The sequence below is a fragment of the Hakea prostrata genome, chromosome 3 (genome assembly GCF_041222555.1).
Source record: "Hakea prostrata isolate BN-2017 chromosome 3, UWA_Hpros_2, whole genome shotgun sequence".
Taxonomy (NCBI): domain Eukaryota; kingdom Viridiplantae; phylum Streptophyta; class Magnoliopsida; order Proteales; family Proteaceae; genus Hakea; species Hakea prostrata.
The window spans coordinates 67,420,221-67,440,549 of NC_142602.1; the positions used below are offsets into that span (position 1 = coordinate 67,420,221).

Consider the following 20,329-nt stretch of genomic DNA (forward strand, 5'->3'; position numbering starts at 1 on the left):
ATAGGACCGTTGTCCGACTAGCTATGATGAACGAGTGTTGAGTTAAAAAGAATCATATAGATAAACCAGCAGAAATGAGGATGCTAAGATGGATGAGTGGCAAAACTAGGATGGATAAGATAAGAAACGATCATATTAGAGTTGGCGGGAGTTGCTCCCATAAGTGATAAGCTAAGAAAGTAGTTTGAGGGGACGCACGCAACGGAGACCTATAAATGCCGTCGAGAAGTGATATTGAAGGAACTAGAAGAGCTAGGGGTAGACCTAAGATAACCTTAGGAGAAGTGGTGAGAAAGGATATGTATAGCTTAGGCCTTGTATCTAGCATGGCCTTGAACAAAACCGATTGGAGGGCAAGAATCCATGTAGCCGACCCCATTTAGTTGGGAAAAGGCATTATTGTTGTTGTTGTTTAACAATTTCTTTTTTTTTTCAAATTTTCTTATTTTTAGGCATTATTACAAAATATTCCCTCCCAATATTTTCAGTCTTATCCATTTTCACCCTTTCCTGCACACTTAGAGGCAGAAGAAGAGATAGATGGCCAGCTTCTTAAGCTCTGCATCTCTTCCCCTAAAATTCACCTACAGAGATGCTGAAGCTCACTCCTCCTTCTCTTCTTCTTCAATCTATTCTCTCAATTCTCGACATGCCGTCGCTATCTCTGCCATTGCTACTCCCAAGAAGAAAACCAGGAAAAAAAAGTCGTCCACGAGCGATGATTCTTCTTCCTCCTCCTCCTTATCTTCATCTTCTGCTGCCGAGAAAAGTCTGAGGTTCGTTTTTATGGAGGAGCTGATGGAGCGTGCTCGCAATCGTGATGTTGCCGGTGTTTCTGAAGTCATCTACGATATGATTGCTGCTGGTCTCACTCCTGGTCCTCGTTCCTTCCATGGCTTGCTTGTTTCCCATGCTCTTCAAGGCGATTCTGAGGGAGCTGTAACTATCTTCATCTTCTCTCAATCCTTTTGCAGATTATAAAAATTTATATATATTTTTTCCCGGTTCCTTTTGCAGATCATAAAAATTTATATATTTTCCCCCGTTCTTTTACTGTTGATTTGTACTCAAAAACAGATGCAGGCACTTCGAAGGGAGTTGAGTGCAGGTGTTCGTCCTCTCCATGAATCGTTCCTTGCGCTAATTCGATTATTTGGTTCTCAAGGTCATGCTACCAGAGGATTAGAAATTCTTGCGGCAATGGAGAAGTTAAAATATGACGTCCGTCAAGCTTGGCTAGTTCTTGTTGGTACGGACTACAAAATTCTCGACCTATTTTTATTTTTTAAGCTCCAGCGACGTTTTGAAAAGATTTTTCTAAGTTGAGCAAGTTATTGAACCAGAGGAGCTTATCAGAAACAATCATCTGGAAGATGCCAATAAGGTTTTCCTTCGAGGTGCTGAAGGTGGACTTCGAGCCACTGATGAATTATATGATCTTATAATTGAGGTTGACTGCAAAGCCGGAGATCATTCAAATGCGTTAACCATTGCCTATGAAATGGAAGCTGCTGGCCGAATGGCTACTACATGTCATTTCAATTGTCTTCTCAGTGTGCAGGTACGTTAGAGATGCCATTTTCCGACTGAAAATTCCAGATTTCTGTAGTTCCAATGTTAGTATGTGATCTGTTTCAGCCATCATGGACTGTCTGAGATACCGCCTCCATGCGCACCTTCTAGTTGCTAATAATAGGTCTTTTCTTGGTGAATGGAATTTATCTTCCATATTAGCTAGTTATTGAAATTTGACAGAGGTTTCATCATATTAAAAGGGAGGGAAGCCAGATGGAGTCAAGTAAATCATTACGCTTTCAAGTCACTCTGTTCTTTCCCCAAGGTTACTAAAGTGTCAGAAAATTTGTGTTAAACTAGCTTAGGCAATCTGATTGAAGTGCTTCTCTATGCAAAGGATGATCTTTTTCAACACAGTATCCAGAATGGAACAGAAAAAGATGGCCAAATCATTACTAAAGTGCTGATAGCATTATACAACAACAACAAGAAGCCTTGTCCCAACTAAATGAGGTCGGCTACATGGATGCTTGCCTTCCAATCCACTTTGCTCGAGGCTATAGTAGATGTAAGGCCTGAGCTATGCATATTCTTTTTCACCACTTCTCTTAAGGTTATCTTAGGTCAGCCCTTAGTTCTTCTAAGTCATTCAATTTAGATTTAATCACTTCTCCGTACAGGGGCATTTACAAGCCTCCATTGAACGTGGCTGTGCCACCTCAAATGACTGAAAAAATGAGGGCGTGAAGATAAGAATTAGGAATTTTGTTCAGGTTTTTTAACATACCGGAATTGATATGAAGATGATCAAAATGGTGTTATCAACTGTTTTGGTAGTCTTTATAAAGTGATTAGACCTGAACTTGCAACCACAAAATATGCAAATTTTAGAGGTAAAAGCCACATACAAATCCACATTTAACACAAATACCAGTGTTAGAAGTGGCTATATACAAATCCACTGTTCCCAAAAAAGTGCTGCAAGACAACAGCTTCTGAACCTGAATCTTGTTTATTTCTTTGCTGTTGGGTTTGTGAAAGCTTTGAGCCTTGATTCATAAAACTCATCTAGTAATATTGGAATATACCTAACGTAAAGAAGTTTGATAAGAATGCCATTCAGGTTACTAAATTGCATCACCCATAAAGACTTAACAATACTTTGCTGGTGCTCAGTATTTCCTCCCCAATCTTCCTCAAAACTAGTGCAGCCAAGGTAGTTAGTGTCTTAACCTAGTTGAACTGTTTTATATTAAGACTGAATTTATATAAGTCAACATCTTTCTGTTAAAAGACATTTTTTGAAAGCATTAACATTTGGATGGAAGCATTCCTTGGATTGTCAAAACCGATCTTTCTTGAAATGAATCCTTAGGACTGAGCTAATAGGAAGCAATGCCAATTTTGTAGCAGTATATTTTGGTGTGGTATTTCCTTTTGTCATCCAAAATCCTTTGCCATCTTGTGTGTTATTCAAACTCTTGTTATTATGTGGTCATAACAAGTTTCTTTACGTACTGCATCAATTTTTTTTTATAGGTTACAAGCAGGTTGTTTTAGCCTTTTCTTGCAAAGTAAAGCTAATTTTAACATGTTGTTCCATCTAAATCGTTCGTTTTTTTCATGTAGGCTACTTGTGGAATACCAGAGATAGCTTTTGCAACATTTGAGAACATGGAATATGGAGAAGGTTTACTATTTCCTTCCAAAATCTGCTGCATAAGATCTACTGGTTTGGAGTAGTTGGTGGTTAGAGAAAAATTCTTTTTGCTTGTTTAGTATTAAAAGCTCTCACAGTACAGAAATACAGAAGAATGTGAAGGCATTCAGTTTTCTTTATGCAGATAACATGGAAAGAGAGTTTAAAGATGAAGTCTTTCATAAATTTGCAACCTTGAAAAATTTTCACCATGTAGACATAAAGATTGAGCTTAGACATACCATGCAATGTGTGAGCCTAGGAAGAGTTAGGTTTTGTGCCTCTATGCCATCATATTAAATAACACTTCCATGACAACCACTTCTTCTTATATATCCTCATTAGTTGTCACAGAATTTTTAGGTATTTACCTTTATGCTAATTACTGTTACTATTTTATTGCAGACTATATGAAACCTAATACAGAGACATATAACTGGGTCATTCAGGCATACACCAGGGCGGAATCATATGATCGGTAATATATGTTGGATTAACTATTTAATGCTTTTACCAGCCTGATGGATTATTTCATCGTTCTTTTGCCAGAAATCTATCAGTTAGTTTCTCCTTTTTATGCTTGAAATGTTAAATTCAATTTGCTGCCCTTGCTGTGTGTGTTAGTGATTTTAGATTTTCAGTCTTACTTTTTCTAATTAGTGTGCAGATCGTCATTTAGATATGACTTATTGTATTTAGACTTTGTAAGTTCTTTTTAAAGCAAATGAAGCGATAGAATTCCCCCCCCCGGGGGGGGGGTTTGTAGCTGCTCCTTGAATTGTTTGCTTGTTTTCATTAGTATATGAAATAAATGACTTAGGACCTCATAGATAAGCCACTACCTCTTATCAAAAGTAACCAGTTAGTCAATACCAATTGTTTAAGTAAAGTTGTTAGTTGCTACACAATAGAAGTTAATCTATCAAGCGACACAGAATAGTAATGAATTAACTCAATACTGTTCTCGTTCAATGAAATTATGTTGATGGCTTTAACCTTCCAACTGGTGGATCGTTGATCTTGATGCAATGATTTGGTTTTACAGTCCAACGTTGGTTCCTGCTTGAGGTTGTCTTCATGCCTAAGACATTACCTAACATTCTATTTTGTAGGTCCTTTACCTTTCATGTGTGACTTAGTTCTCTGAAGAGTCAAGAGTGACTGATATTCTCCATTGCACTGGAGCCTTTTATTGGGGAGCTCCAATTGAAGTTCTGTTTGAATTATCTATGAACTCTTATCAACCTTCATCAATGTCTTAACCAGAGTTATGTAAATAGATTGGTCAATTACTTTCTGTTGGTGCAATTTTAAAAGATAAGAGAAAAAGTCTCTTTTACCCCATGATCAACTTTATACTTCTGATCACGCATAAAAAAATCCAGAACATTGGATACCAGAATCAAAGAAGGAGAGGAAGAAGATGGGCGAAGGGACTGTGTTAGAGACTGAATAGTCTGTCACACGTTGCAAAGTGAATTTATATTAACCAAAAAGGATTACATAATAAAAATAAAAAGTGCTAAGTTAGATAAGCCTAAAGCCTAATCACAACAGGAACTAAATTTTTGTTATAATGGGAAAGAAAGAAATTAGAAGAAATTAAGCAACTTAACATAAGAATATAATCCTTTGGCATAAAGGTCTATGGACACCTATGACCTCCAGCTGAGACATACAATTTAACAGCCTACTGCAGCTTACTGCAACTGATTCTTAAGCCAACAGCATAACTTGTATTCACAATGTTAGAAAATTAACCTTAATGAGCCAAACAGTGCAGCAACAAAAAGAAATCAGAAGAAGAAAAAAGAAGAAGAGAAGAGAAGAAGAGAGAAGAAGAATTGAGATGATCCTCACAAGTCTGTGATTCTAGCAAGAGTCACTAGAATCACAGGCTGCCTTTATTTATAGTAACTTTACAATTTGAGAGACAAGTAACTTGTCCTCCAAAAAGAAAATAAGAAATTACAATCTGTGGACAGAAAATACTAGCATTCTAACTCCTAAGATCTGTCCAAAATAGAAAGTATAGAAAAAAAAAGGTTCTAGAATTAGTGACTAACAGAAAAATAGAAAGTAAGACTTCCAAAAAACCCAAACCTTGTTCACCAAGACTCCTTCACTGAAAGTAATGCCCATATCTAAAAGAGGAAAGACCCTCTTTTAGAAACTTGCGCACCAAGGCATTGTGCCTTTCTGCGCATTCTTCAACACACAAAATATATAGAGCCATGGAAATTTCATTTTCTTACCATTACTCACGTGTTTTTTGCTAACATACACGTATATTCATTTGTTAATGAGAACAGATAGGCGTTACTAGCCATTCTTGGTTCAATCATGTATGGTAGTTCTCAGTGATTCATACTTTTATTAGTATTCTTCCTGGAAAATATTAATATCTTCTTTTAATTTGAATGCTTTGTTTGTGACTTCAGGGTTCAAGATGTTGCAGAGTTACTTGGCATGATGGTTGAAGATCATAAGCGTTTGCAGCCAGATGTAAAAACATATGCGTAAGCACAATCAACTTCCATCGAGGATAAAATAGTTTCCTTAGTCATAATATATTGTGGCTACTGGAAACTTAAGTTGCATTGAATAAAAAGTAAGAATAAGTTGTCCAAATATAACAATTTAATAACATTTCCTTGCTGTATTAGTTAAGTTTGATTATTCACGCTCCAGTGTAGAAAATTAGTCTTTCTTATTTATCATAGATCAAAGTTGGAAATACTCAATCTACCACCTCATATAAAGGACACTGAGATCCTTATTTTGTGCCTTTTCTAACTTGCTATTATCTTTTTGAGGCTTTTTAGATGTTGTAACTAAATTGAGTTGAACCGCAAAACAGGAATCATGTAGCAACCCATTTTGTTTAGTAAGGCTAATGAGTTTTCTATTGCTCTTCTACCTGCGAATTACTTCTGTAAACAGGTTACTGGTTGAATGCTTTACCAAGTATTGTGTTGTCCGAGAGGCTATCCGGCATTTTCGTGCCCTTAAGAACTTTGAAGGCGGAACAAAAGTACTCCACAATGAAGGAAACTTTGGTGATCCACTTTCATTGTACCTCAGGGCTTTATGTCGGGAAGGTATGCCTTTCTTCTTTATCATGTTCAAATAAATCATTTCTTCTCCATTTTTCAGTCCATATTTTTGTCACACTAATCAATTGAAATAAGCACCCCAGCCATCAAAGAATAAGTAAAGTATTTTCCAGCATTTAAATTTAGGATACTTTTCACTGAGACTCCCTGAAGTTTGACCCAAGTCACTTTTGATAAAAAAAAAGGTGACATTTTGCATTTACCTCTCTTATGATATCCAGAAAAGACCAACTAAGGACACACCGTTAATAACCAAATGGTTTCTGTTAGTTTAATCATTTTTATAACCAAAATGCTCTCATAGCCTTCGATTTCCATTTTACATACCAAAGTAAGTATTACTAAAAAAAAAAAAAAAAAAAAAAAAATTACAGAGTAAAACATCCTGGCAAAAATGAAAGATGCCGGCTTGCTCCTCACAAAAAATTTATTCCACATTTATTTTTAAATTGATCCTGAAGTGCATCCTTCTCCAATAGGCTGTTAGACTAATACAAGTTTCCATTGAATATGAAGCCTTAATTTGACCTAAAACCCACCAAAACGGCCAACCATAAAGATTTCAACAAAATTCCACCAAAATGGACCTCTAAGACAAAATTTTGAATTATGGTCTAGCAGAAAGTAGTGTGCTTTTCCAATCACTGATTTGGTGCTCTCTAACTTCTAGCAGAAGGAATGTAATTCTAAAATAGCATGGAAAACAGAGATAATGAGAGTAAGAATGAGAGAAGAGATCAATTTAGCCAAGAAGCTTCACTAAGAACTTGTGAAGACTCCAAAACTGAAGCTTCCTATATATAGAATTATATTACAGGAATTGACAAGAAAAAAGGACTTACAGTTCCAAGTAAAATCCAACTCCAGAGGTCTAGGTATTAGTGCCTGGTGCTGGTCCTAGGAGCCAAGTTTCAGCTTTTTGTCCTTTTATTTAACTGCTCTAATGCTAATCTATGGCAAAAATTTGGGAGGTAGGAGCAATAATCTTCTCTGCATGTTTAATTAATATGGAACGTTGGTTCATCATATCCTCGTGATTAAAAAAATGTCATCATGTGCTCAAAGAAGTGGTATACATCCCACATCGAATGCAATCAATCTAAAATTAAAAGTCTTACCATCCCTCCAGGGTGATTATCTCATCTTTTGTGTTCTATTTCTGCTTTTTTAGGGTATGATCCTGCTGGTCTTGAATGATAAAGGTAACCTAGGATTGACAACCTAGCAACTTTGCCCAATACAAAAATCTGTGTAGCATATCATTCTCTTTAATTGAATTTATACATATCTGTCCCAAGGTCCATGAAAATATATGTTTTATGGACCTTGGGACAAAGTTAAATATATATAGGTGTTTATGTTGTGGCCTAGTAGTGGTCTAGTCATTGGTTTGGGAAACAACCTATCCATGAAGTGGGGGTTACCGGGTTAGGCTACATACATTACAACCCTTCACAGACCTCATAGTTGTGGGGCCCTCATGCAGTGGGTAGAACCATTATGTACTTTACATAAAGAACATTTGCACTTGCTGACAAAAAACGTCTAGTTCTCCTTATAAACAATCTGGTTGTCTAAACCAGTTTCAATCAGGATTCCCTTTCTGCATAGGATGTCCTCTCCTTTAGCACTTATATTTGATTTTTTGCTGAACTGCTTTGTCCATGCTCTGAACCAGGTAGAATTGTTGAGTTGCTTGAAGCTTTAGAAGCTATGGCTAAAGATAATCAATCCATTCCATCTAGAGCCATGATATTGAGCAGAAAATACAGGACATTAGTTAGCTCGTGGATTGAACCTCTGCAAGAAGAAGCCGAACTTGGATATGAAATCGATTACGTTGCCAGGTTTACCTCATCTATACTTTCAAGTTTTAAAAGATAGTAATCATTATCCAATCTCCAGTCTTTCCAAGTCAGTTACTATGACAAAACTGAACTTTCACATTTCTCTTGGTGCTTGGGTTTCTGATTAGCACAGATTCAGTGCATTGTTTTCTCTGCATACTAAAAACTAATGGTTAGTGTATTTGTACCATTTTTCCTCTAAGATATTGGCTTAACAATGAACAGTTCAGTGCTGAGCATAATTTTGTTGTTGTATCTGTTTCATCAACTCATGTGGTGGCACAAGAAAACAGTGTTTCTTCTTTCATTCTCTCTCTAGGTTTTTTAGAATAGTAAGATATATAGATAATATTCAGTTGTTGATAAATCCAAATTATATGAAGTTCATGAACTCTGCAAAGTTTTTAGGTGTGGCTCATGTACAAAACACTAAAAGATGAAGTATGAGTTTGCAATGGCACTTCGTCCCCTCCTTATCATACAGAAATGATCCTGTTGTGTCATATGATCTACTAGAGGATTGACACCTGAGAGAATGGGTCTCTGTAAACCTTCCTCTTAAAATTTCTTCAGTGTGGTACATATGTTCAAAATCTGATTGTTCATCTCCTTCCTAGCATACCAGCAAATTGCAGAGAGGAACTTGGTTCCATAATATGTTCCCTAATTTTGCTGAAATCATTAGCTGGTCATCCCTTAGGAGCTCTAAACACCTTGAGGAATTTTCTTTTATCCTCAAGTAGCTAGAAAGAGGAATTCAAGTTTCCAAGGCAGAGGGACAGTGCCTGAGATGGAACACATTTCATCTCCTCTTTGCAGTTGGATTAAACATATTTAGCATGATTCTATTTGGTGCCACCAGGTGGCTGACTGTAATTTTTATTGAATAAGGCTGCACACATGTTAACAATTAAAGAAAGGGGGGGGGGGGGGAAGAGAACAAAAACAGTGTTTTAAAAAGAAGTGAAGACTCCCAGCCTAGTTAGTTACTATACTTTTTCCCTGTAGGCCTTAATTAAAGGAATGATTCTTTGGTTCTTGATTTCTTGTTGACAAACTCATGTGATTAAGTTTTTGTGGTTAATTCTTGTACTGAATTTAAGTCCTTTATTATTCTCAGGTACATAGAAGAGGGGGGTCTTACAGGTGAGCGCAAACGGTGGGTACCACGTAGAGGGAAAACTCCTCTAGATCCTGATGCACTTGGATTTATTTACTCAAATCCGATGGAAACCTCTTTCAAACAGCGTTGTCTCGACAATTGGAAGATACACCATCGCAAACTACTGAAGATCCTTTGGCATGAAGGACCTGCAGCCCTTGGGAATGCATCTGAATCTGATTATCTCAGAGTTGAGGAGAGATTAAAGAAGATTATCAAGGGTCCTGATCAAAATGTATTAAAGCCTAAGGCAGCTAGTAAGATGATTGTCTCTGAGTTGAAGGAAGAGCTAGAAGCACAAGGCTTGCCTATTGATGGAACTAGAAATGTGCTTTACCAGCGAGTGCAAAAAGCAAGAAGAATAAATCGTTCGCGTGGTCGGCCTCTTTGGGTTCCTCCTGTGGAAGAAGAAGAGGAGGAGGTCTATAGCTCTGTCTTGACCAGTGTGTCAATCTTGGTTATTGTGTATAAATTGCATATTCATAGTAATGTCTCATGAGTTGAATTTGACATTCTGTGGTGTATTTCTTTCCTTCCTGTGCCACTGAAAGTCTCTTTTTTTGAGTAATTCTCATGTCATTTTTCTTGCAGATTGATGAGGAGTTAGATGAATTAATTTTGCGGATCAAATTGGAAGAGGGAAATACAGAGTTTTGGAGGCGTCGTTTTCTTGGAGAAGGCATCAATGGTGAACATGGCAAGCAAACTGAACTGGAGAACTTAAAACTTCAAGATATGTCAGATGATACTGATTCTTCTGATGATGTTGATACTTTTGATGATGCTGATGTTGTGGAGGATGCTGCGAAAGAGGTTGACGATGAAGAGGCTGATGAAGAGGAAGAGGAAGCTGAGCAGACTGAAAACCAAGTGGAGGACAGGGTTAAGGATAAGGAAGTAACTGCTAAGCCTCTTCAAATGATTGGTGTCCAGTTGCTGAAAGATTCTGATGAAACAACTGCCACATCAAGCAAATCAAAAAGGAAAGTTTCCCGAAGACGAATTCAGGTCCAGAACTGGATTATCCACCCTTTGATCCCTTTTGTGTAATTTGCAGTGGCATTTAGAAAGCTTTAAGAAATATTTTCTACTGCATCATATTTTTATTTTGCATCTGGTAAATCATCTCTAGTGTCTTTTATATCACCTTATAGGTGAATGTCATAGGTCAAAAATTTCATTTTATGTGCAAGCTACTAGGGGTGTAAACATATTGGATATTGGCATTACCATATCTGCATCCTATTATACATGGATGGATCGGGATAACATCCTATAAGTTTTCAGAAGGATTTGGATAGTTATTTTTCTTAATACAAATTCTCCTAAGTGGTGTAGAGCATAGATCAAGTATATATTTTTGACTAGTTGTTGACATCCTTGCAATTTTATTGGTGGGGTTGGGGTTCAGATTTGAGAATTTGCAACCTTCCCGTTAAAGCAACCTAGAGGGGGGGGGGTGAATAGGTTGCAACTAATGGATTTGCCTAATTTTTGGGTTTAATTGCAAATACAAGATAAATTGTAAATTTCAATGAAATTAAGATAGTGCAATCAGCCACAAGACAAGGATTTTATTATGGTTCAACTTTGCAAGTCTATGTCCACTTCTCTCTTGGCCTCAAGAGAATATTTCCACATTTCCATTAGAGATTCTCTTTCAATATAGTGGGTAGAGATCAAACTCTTACAATCTATGTTCGATAGGGCAAGAACACCATTTACGATCTTTGTTCTAAATAGGGCAAGAGCATCCTTTACAATCTTTGTTCTAAATGGGGGCATGAGCACCCTCTATCAATTCTAATCAACCTAGACTAGAATTGAACAACAACACAATATAAGAGATGGAGGATATTACCTAACAAGGGGTGTGACACTTTACCCCTTGTGTGAGTGTGGTGCAATGATGATGAGTGCTCAAATGAGGAATGAATGCACCACTAATGAAGTACCAATAGCCTTCAATCACTTCAACCTTTACTCTAATGAGCTTGCTTTACAACTTTGAAATGTTCTTCAAAGTTGAGTGAAGTTGGAAGGCAAGTAATCAATGTTTCTTCACAAATGGAGAGCTTTAGAGTTGTAAGGTAGTAATAAATCAATAGGCAAGGTAGAAGCTCTCAAATGGGGGTGGCTGGGCTTATAAAGATGAGATTCAATTGCTTGGACCAACCTCCCAATGGATATAATTTTTCTCCCAGTTTTCAGTCAAGACGGATGTCCTTCTGAATCAGCCAGAGCTCCATCTAGGAAATAGCCGTTAAAAAGTAGCCATTAAGGCATACTTTAAACTAGACAGATGTCCATCTACTGTACAGATTGCACAATAATATGCATTCAGGGACTTGATTGGGTTTTTTGTATTTCTAGCCAACCCTAAGCCTAATACACTCTCCTCATATGTCCTAGGTCAATCTGATGACATGAAATATGTATAATTGAGTGCAATTACATATGAGTATATATGGAGGTGTCCTAAGTCCTGAATTTATCTAAGTCTTGAAATTGACTTAGTTTTTCGCACCTTCTTGTGCTTTGATCTTGATTCTCATCTTGACTTAGGTTCCTTGTCCAAGTTAACTTGACCTTGACTTGGGCTTGAGCATCCGTTGAGTTTGGTCCAACAAGTTGGACTTGGTCCACTTGCTTTTGTATTGAGCTGGACAATCACAACTTAATATAAACATTAGTAATTCGTGTTTGTTATCATCAAAACTAATGGATGTTGATTTGGCAATGTTGACATTGCATTTCCCAACACTTACTTTCTTTTACTCTGCTTAGTCGTTGATTTTCTTACACTATTGGCTGATTTTAGTTTGTATTTGTTTTGATAGAAAAAAAGAAAAAGAAAAAGAAAAAGAAAAAAGAATACAATTCCATTATCTTAAGTTAAACATTTATAAAAGTAAGAGAAAAAACCAACTTGGTAACTTAATCGGATTATAATCAGTTAGAAAGGTTTATTACCATATGAGCACCCTATTAGTTTTTGAATGAATTCGAATTCCAGATATAAATGTGGATTTCAGTTATCCATTTACAGCTCAACAAGCTACCAACATCCAAGCACACTAGAGGTTTGAGAGTACACTTTCAAGATGCTTTGATTCTCAGACAAACTACTGTAAGATGTAAATGTGATTCTAATCAAGCTATAAAATAAGTTTGATATTCATGACGTAGGTTTATGTATGCACAAGGAAAAAGATCAAAGAAAAAAAATAGCGAATTGATGTCCACCTAGGTCATCATCACCATTACAAATGAACCCAGCTAAAGGAAGTGAATTAGCTGCTGTAAAGTCATCATTTCATTGAGAGGGAAAAAAATTGGTACAGCCCCATTCGTTGAAGTAAAAGTACTGCAGCTGAATTGAGGGAATCATGTAGTTTAGAATGGTGGGGAGATTTTTCAGTGTTCATTTGTGGCTAAGGGAGCTTCAGTTGAAATATTATTTTCTTAAGGAAAACAATAAAAGAGTTTATTGCTTACTTGAACAGGATCTGTTCTATAGGACTATACTTTTTAAACTTAAGTTCCCAGGAAACAGGAATTTTGTTTTCCAACCCCAAGATTGAAGCATCTTATTCAAAATAATAAATATACCTCAAAGTAGCTGTTGCAAGCTGAAAAATAGATCAACTTGTTTGGCGTTGGTTCTGACTGAATCTGCTCTTATAAATCTAAATCATTTCTTGGGTGGAGGTCTTCCCTTGTTCCTGGGGCCTTTTGGTTCATTGGTAATTTGTTTATATGGCCCACACAATCAGGTCAAGTATTCTGGTGCCCTGAATAGAAATTTTATATCAAACCAATGTCTCATTTTGCACTTGGGTTTCCCATTATACAAAATTGAACCTCACTTCTCCCCTTGTTAAGTCATTATCTGAATGACTGAATGACTGATCAAGCTCCGATTGAATAACATCAAATATTACTGTGTTAATAAACTGGATTTTCTTCTGCAAGGTTTCTTCAAACCCTATGTTCTCACATTGTACAGGATAATGATGATGACGATGACTGGTTTCCTGAGGACATTCATGAAGCATTTAAGGAAATGAGAGAGAGAAGGATTTTTGATGTTTCAGACATGTATACAATAGCTGATGTTTGGGGTTGGACGTGGGAGAGAGAACTGAAGAACAGGCATCCTCAGAAATGGACTCAAGAATGGGAAGTTGAGTTGGCTATCAAATTAATGCAGAAGGCATGTGTTTTTCTTCTTTCTTCCCAAAATTTATGTTTTCACCGCTGCATAATTTTTTATTTATTTTGTATTTGTATTTTGTCTTGTATTGCCACTAGTGTTTTATTTTTCTATTATCGCTGGTCTTCTGTTTGTTTATTTATTCTTAATGTTTCTGCTTTAAATCAATAACTAAAGCAAACTAAGCTGAAAGCATATCTGAACTGTACTTTAGGATAGCAGCATCAAGAATGAGATAGAAAAGATATCCCATTGCTTAAAGCACTTAAAAGTTCCATATCAAAACGATTTTGAAGGCCCAGTCAATTCAAAGAGAAAAGATGTCCCTAAGTAATTTTAGCATTCATCTCTTGTTTTCTTTCTTTTAACTAGGTGATGTGACTAGGGGTTGAAACTCCACTAGGGATCAGTCAGATTATGGTTGGGTTGCCATTGATTTTTTGGCATTGACTTGTTTTAACTAATTATTAATCAGATAAGCATTTCTTGTTTCAGTGATTCAATTAAATGACTGGGATGATATTCACTAATGCAGACAATACACTCATTTCCTTTATGTTTATAAGTCTTTTCTAATTATACATTATTTCATGCTTTAATTGATCTCAGTAACCAGTCCTTGCACATTAGTAGGTGTTCCAGTAGACAAATCTTACTTTTTATGTTGGAAATACTGAATAGATGTTCACAACCATTGTTTTTTATACCAAGTCTTGGACTGCTCTTCCATTAGTCTGTGTACATTATTCCAAGGTTTTGGGTCTCGGTTTGACTAGACCACAGAACCAAGTTCTGTCAAGATCTTGGCTTGTTGGTGTATATTTTTCCCTGTCATGACTTGGTGGTGGGTTTTGGTGACTATATGGCCATGATAGGTCCTGAAACTTGACATCCATTATTTAAGGTCTTTTAAACACTATGGAAACATTAGTTTTTACAAATTTAAACCCAAAACTGTTCTTTGAGGTCAGACCCTAAGTTGGTAATTGATGGCACTGATGCCCTAGGCTATTCCACATGAACACAACATATGTTTAAAGTGGAAGTGTAAAGCAACTTGATTAAGCATTAGGAATTTAATAGCATCAAGTCTAACCATTGGAGCTGTTGAACCCTCATTTTGCAGTCTTTTATGGATATGATCAATCTATCCAACTCTCATTTACTAATAATTATTAGAAACCTAGAATGGGATATAGATTAAACAAATAACCTAAAAGTGATGCCTTCCCTTGTTAGCCCTAACCAAGCTTCCTTCATCTTTGGGTGTAGCATAGCAGGTAACATCCTTCTTTTTGTGGAGAACGTACGAGGCTTTGATCGTGCCTCCCACTCCCTTGCAGCCCTCCTATAGGTGGACCTCCACAGAGCTTTTGACTCTCTCTGTTGGGACTTTATTAGTGAAGTCATCTGTCAATGGGTCTCCCTCCTTCCTTCGTCCACTAGGTTGAGGTCTACATCTCTTCCCCTCACTTATCTATCATCACCAATGGCTTTCTCGTGGGTTTCTTCCCTTCCCCTGTTGGTATTCGCTGAGGTTTCCCCTTCTCCCCCTTCCTCTTCTCGCTTGCCTTAGAAGTCCTCTCCCACATCCTGCAATCTAAAACTAATTAGTTCCTCATCTCTCCCATTCCTAAGTGTAAGGCTTTTAACCTCACCAATCTCACTTTTTTTGATGATCTTATGATCTTCTCCAAAGCCTCCACTACTTATCATCCATCCTTTCTGCCCTCTCCCTCTTTGAATCTCTCTCAAGGCTCCGTGTTAACATCAACAAATCTACCCTTTTCCTCTTTAGAGTCTCATGCACTACCGCAACTCTCTCCCACACCTCATTGGCTTCTCCCTTTGCTCCTTCCCCATGACTTATTTGGGTCTTCCCCTCCTCCCTGGGAGGCTCACCACCCACCACTGTGCCCCCAGTGTTGGACCGAATCCGCAAAAAACTCCAACTATGGAAAAGAAAGCTTATCTCTTTTGTTGGTAGAGTTTTGCATATTTGCTTTGTGATGAGTACATTTATATGTGAAATCTTAGGGCATAAAACATGCATTTTACACGCTTAAAGTGGAACTACCTTGGGTTTTTTGTTGTTTTTACAAATTTTAGGATGTTTTGGGAGCTAAATGAATATTTGGAGTTGTCGGGTATGATGCATGCTATTATACACTTAAAGAGGTCCCATTTTAATTTTGTAAGTGCGAAGAGGGCCCTATTTTAAGCATGATGGGCTAAAAGTGGATCGAGATGCTATTTTAGGCCAGATCGTCTCACTTCAAGCATATCTTATGAATAAAAGAAGGCAATTTTTATTGATGGCTGAGATTAATTAGAATTTTTTTATTATTATTTTTTTTGGAAGAGAAAAATCTTAGTGTATGTATGGGGTATTTGGGCCCACAAAGTAGTCAAAGATTAGGATCTTTTTCCAAATTTCCATAGATTTATAGAATATTTTACTTTATTAGATTTTATTTCCTTACTAAATTATTTTCCTCTCTCTCTCTCTCCCCTCTCCCTACTTTCTATTTCTTTACCTTATTATTTATTTATTTGTCTTTTCTCACTAACCCATTACCCACATTTCTTTTCTTTCCATTTCACCTTTCTCTCTCTCCTTACCCCTCTTCCCAACAAATGTGGTCTTATTAATTAATTTTTTTCTTCTATCCCCTATTTTTCTTCTTACTTAATCTCCCTGAGATTGACCCATTAGCTACACGATACAGTGCGCTTGCGGTTACTTTTATTTTACAAACACTTTGTCCTTTAAGCCTCCTGTATCTACTGATGTGGTATTTTCTCTTTTTTAAAGTCCACCATTGGTGGAACACAAGCCCATTTTTGCACTTTTCTTTGGAAAGGCCAACAGGTCTTTTGTTTCATTCACCCTATCAGTTAGCGAGACGTTTGTCATCCAAAAGCTGAGGTTGGTCTGGGTATTTGCCACATCCAAGACGTCAACATGGCTTTCCTTCTAAAACTCATGTAGAAGATTGCTTCTATGTATGAGTCCATTTCGGTTAGCTGGGTCTACTCCTATCTCCTCAAGTCCGACTCATTTTGGACTACTCCCCTGCCCTCCAACCTTTATTGGGTTTGTTGGAAGCTTCTCCTCCTAAGACCGATTATCCTCTCTGCTATCTTCTCCAAAACCTCCTTTTGGCTAGACATGTGGCATCCGATGGGTATTCTCTATACCCTCCTTGGCCCCCTAATTGTGTACGATCCCCGTATCCCTAAGTCCACCCTATTATTCCCCTTCATTACTGATGGCTCTTGATCCCCTTGCCTCAAAATTCAAGTTTGGACCTCCCTCCCCCCTTCCTTTTCCCTTTATGACCTCACCATTTGGCTTCCTTCCCCTTCCAAAACCTTTTCTTCCTCATCAACTTGGAACCTCATCTGCTCCCCATCCCCTTGAGTTCCTTGGTTTGCCTTTGTTTGGTTCAAAGGTCATATACTGTGGCACTCCCTCACTATTTGGAGAGCTCTCAACCTCAAGCTCCTCACCTAATCATTTCTTATTAGCCGCCACATCCCTGCTAACCCAAACTACATCCTTTGCTAGAATGGTTTAGAGGACCTTGATGACCTTTTTTTTTCTTGCCCCTTTTCCTGTTTCCTTTAGGGGAAAACCCTCCCCTCCATTTGGCCCCTCTCTAGATGCCCCTTTAGTTTTGCTTGAGAGTGATCTTGGATTCTGAGAGCACTTTTAGGCTCCTCTATTTGCAGTCGGTTTGGTAAGTTGGTTTACAGTGCTACTACTATCCACCACTTGTGGTGGGAGCATAAGCTTAGGAGATGGCTTTCATATCTAGGTTTTTGGACGTGATTTGGAAAGCCATATGTTTTGATGTTTTTGCTAGGCTTCAGTGTACTCCCCTCCCCCTGTCTTGAATACCCCAAGGAACAGGCTCATTGTTGTTACTTGGGGTTTAGGCTCCTCTTAGTCCCCTTCTTGAAGGCTGGTTTTTCCTCCACCCCCCCTCTTCCTTTTCCCTTTCTTGGGGATTTTAATGATATCTAATTGTCCCTAAAAAAAATAACCTTTTGTATAACAAGTCTTCTCATTTGAGAATAGTTAGTACTGAAAAGACGGTGGGCTGGATTATCAAAGCAACGATGTTATTGTTGTCATCTTTTTTCCCCCAGGAAAAGAACCTTAAACTGCTTCAGAGGCAATGCAGCTCCCTTTCATGCTGTTGAAGCTTCAGGCTTGAGTCTCCAAGTTTTAGTCTTCAATCAATGAGATATTTACCCCCCAAAAAGCACCAACATCCTTGGAAGGTGTTTTTCCTTCATTGAGTTGAGCTTGACATCTTGCTGAGGCAGTGCCTTTTCATAGCCTTGGTTTGGTCTAGGTTGACTTGAAATTGAGTTATGACCTGGAATCTCAGTGCAATACCAAGATCTTGCACATATCCTGTGTCGCTTGCTGTCTCCGTCTCATCTTGAGATCTTGTACTATGCATTTTTCATATCGATTCTTCTCTATCTATGAGCTAATAAATTGTCTTTTTGTGTTTACGATCTACCTTTTCCAAGTCATAGATGTTCAATTTCATCATTGTGCTAGGTGAAAAATTGACTTTAAAAGATTAGTTTACCAACATTAATGGGTATAACATCATTTCTTTTAGATTTTTAAAATTTTCAGTTATCTTTTTGCCTTCTAGGAAAATTTTTGGATTTAGTCCTGATTCTGATCATGATTTTTTCCTGACTAGAGCTGGCCAAACTGAGCCATTTCCTTTGTGTTAGCTTAGAAACTCAAGCAACTTCTGATCGTAGCTAGTGCACAAGGCTCCTTCATTTAGCAGGATCAAATGTGTGCAGCCTTATGTTTGTTTCCAGAGAGGCTGTTTCCCTGACTTGAACTTGTGCCCAAGCACTCAGCAAGTGAGCACTTGACTGATGCACCAAGCACAACATTCAATGGTTTTTCTTGGGCCCAATACTTAATGTAAAGTTGTTTATTTTAGAATGAACTATTTTGGAAATTATCTATTGATATACATATATGTTGACATGTACATTCATTGTATATGCACACCAAAATTTCCAAACATTTCGTGATGGTTCTCCTAATTGAAATTTATAATGCAGCCTTACAAGTATGAATTTCACCTTATGTAGATATATTATGTCATGTCAGGTGATTGAATTGGGTGGAACACCAACTATTGGGGATTGTGCCATGATACTGCGTGCAGCCATTAGAGCTCCACTCCCTTCAGCTTTCTTGAAAATCTTGGAAACCACACACAGTCTGGGTTATGTCTTTGGGAGGTAAGATTAACTTCCTTAGAAATAATTAATATCAATTGTGAACTGCATGATCCTTCAAATCTGGAATGCCAATGCCTTTCTGATATTTTTTTTTTGTCTTCGCTGCAGCCCTTTGTATGATGAAATCATCTCATTATGTCTTGATCTTGGTGAACTTGACGCAGCAGTAGCAATTGTTGCAGGCATGGAGACATCTGGAATCACAATCCCTGACCAAACCCTAGACAAGGTGCTTGCAGCTAGGCAGGGTATTGATACTGATGTCAATGGTGAGAGTGAGACATTGTAGTTAGAATATAGCTACATCCATTAATTCTAGTTCTGTATGACATTTCACCTGGTCTTGAGTTTGCATCGTTGCACCTCTCCATGCAGTTTGTTAATTTGTTAGGTTTGTGTGAAACTCATAGATTTGCCAATCATTCCCAAATTTTCCTTATTATTTTGTTTTGGAAAATTTTGCATCCATGGAATGATATAAGTTTCATCCTTCCTCGTATATAGAGCCGGGATAACCTATCACAGTAGTCTGGCCAAAGTTGAGTTTGTGAAATTATTAAGCTCAAGGTTTGGTGAATGTGGTGTTTATTTATTTATTTTTGTGTCTCTACTGTACAGAAATAATTTTGATACAATTAATTATTATTATTATTAATTTTTTAAGCCAGGGTTCTAGTGTTTCTTTGGACAAATGCTGTTGCTTGAACTATTAAAGATTCAGGGCCACTAGTTCAAATTGAAGGGTGGAGGGAGGGAAGAAAGGTGGAACCTTTAGTACAACTAAACTTGCAGGTTGCAACCCTAGGTTTGATAGTTTGGAGAATCATAAACTAAGATAGCGACCTTGGAGTTACGATTTCCATTAATGGAAGTTTCTGTGTATTGCATCAACATCAGGCTGTGATTTTGACTGTTTCAGAACTTAAAAAGAGGAATTCGATTGCTAAAACTTGGTACCATGGAAGTTTAAATTTTCGATGAATCTAAATTGTTTAAAAGTAAATTAATTAGCAAGAGATGGAGTCTGATTGCATAATCTATGCATCAACACCAGGTCGATGAGATCATGTGCACAAGTGTCACCGTGGAAAGGGATTTTTTAGTTCATAGGGATGGAATCATCGAACAATAATTTCGCATGCTTCTATTTCCAGGCATAAGAAGCTTGTGACCATTGTTGCCTCATTTTGTGGATATTTTGACTACATATGGTATTATGCGTGGATTCTCTTAGTGAGAATTAAAATAATTGTGAGTCTGGATAAGTTCCTCATTGGGGAAGAATAATGTGCTCCTTTGATGTTTTTGAACCAGACCTTAGGGGGAGGTGGGGCTTATATAAGACCCATTGAAATATGTATCTCTAATTTTTTTTTCCTTCTAGTATTTATAGATGGACCTCACCACTGTGTGGTTTAAGGTCCCGTTAGTGCAAAAAAATCACTTTTGGGTTTCAATTCAACTAATATAGTCTGAGAAGGT

General features: G+C 37.4%; 1 protein-coding gene across 1 annotated transcript; it reads left to right on the top strand.

Moving 5' to 3' along the window:
- The first annotated feature begins 500 nt into the window (after window positions 1–500).
- On the top strand, window positions 501–19,513 carry PTAC3 (plastid transcriptionally active 3). Its single transcript, XM_089150738.1, has 13 exons — window positions 501–939; window positions 1,078–1,249; window positions 1,344–1,561; window positions 3,145–3,205; window positions 3,620–3,692; window positions 5,656–5,733; window positions 6,158–6,315; window positions 8,009–8,177; window positions 9,298–9,760; window positions 9,931–10,347; window positions 13,349–13,555; window positions 18,714–18,847; window positions 18,956–19,513. Exons 1-13 carry the CDS (start codon window positions 541–543, stop codon window positions 19,134–19,136), a joined length of 2,730 nt encoding a protein of 909 aa, XP_089006864.1. The 5' UTR covers window positions 501–540; the 3' UTR covers window positions 19,137–19,513.
- The last annotated feature ends 816 nt before the right edge of the window (window positions 19,514–20,329 follow it).

Coding starts and splice junctions, on each gene's coding strand:
- PTAC3 (XM_089150738.1), top strand. CDS start 541: ATGGCCAGCTTCTTAAGCTCTGCATCTCTTCCCCTAAAATTCACCTAC. Junction 940..1,077: donor AAGGCGATTCTGAGGGAGCT/GTAACTATCTTC, acceptor ACTCAAAAACAG/ATGCAGGCACTTCGAAGGGA. Junction 3,693..5,655: donor AGGGCGGAATCATATGATCG/GTAATATATGTT, acceptor TTGTGACTTCAG/GGTTCAAGATGTTGCAGAGT.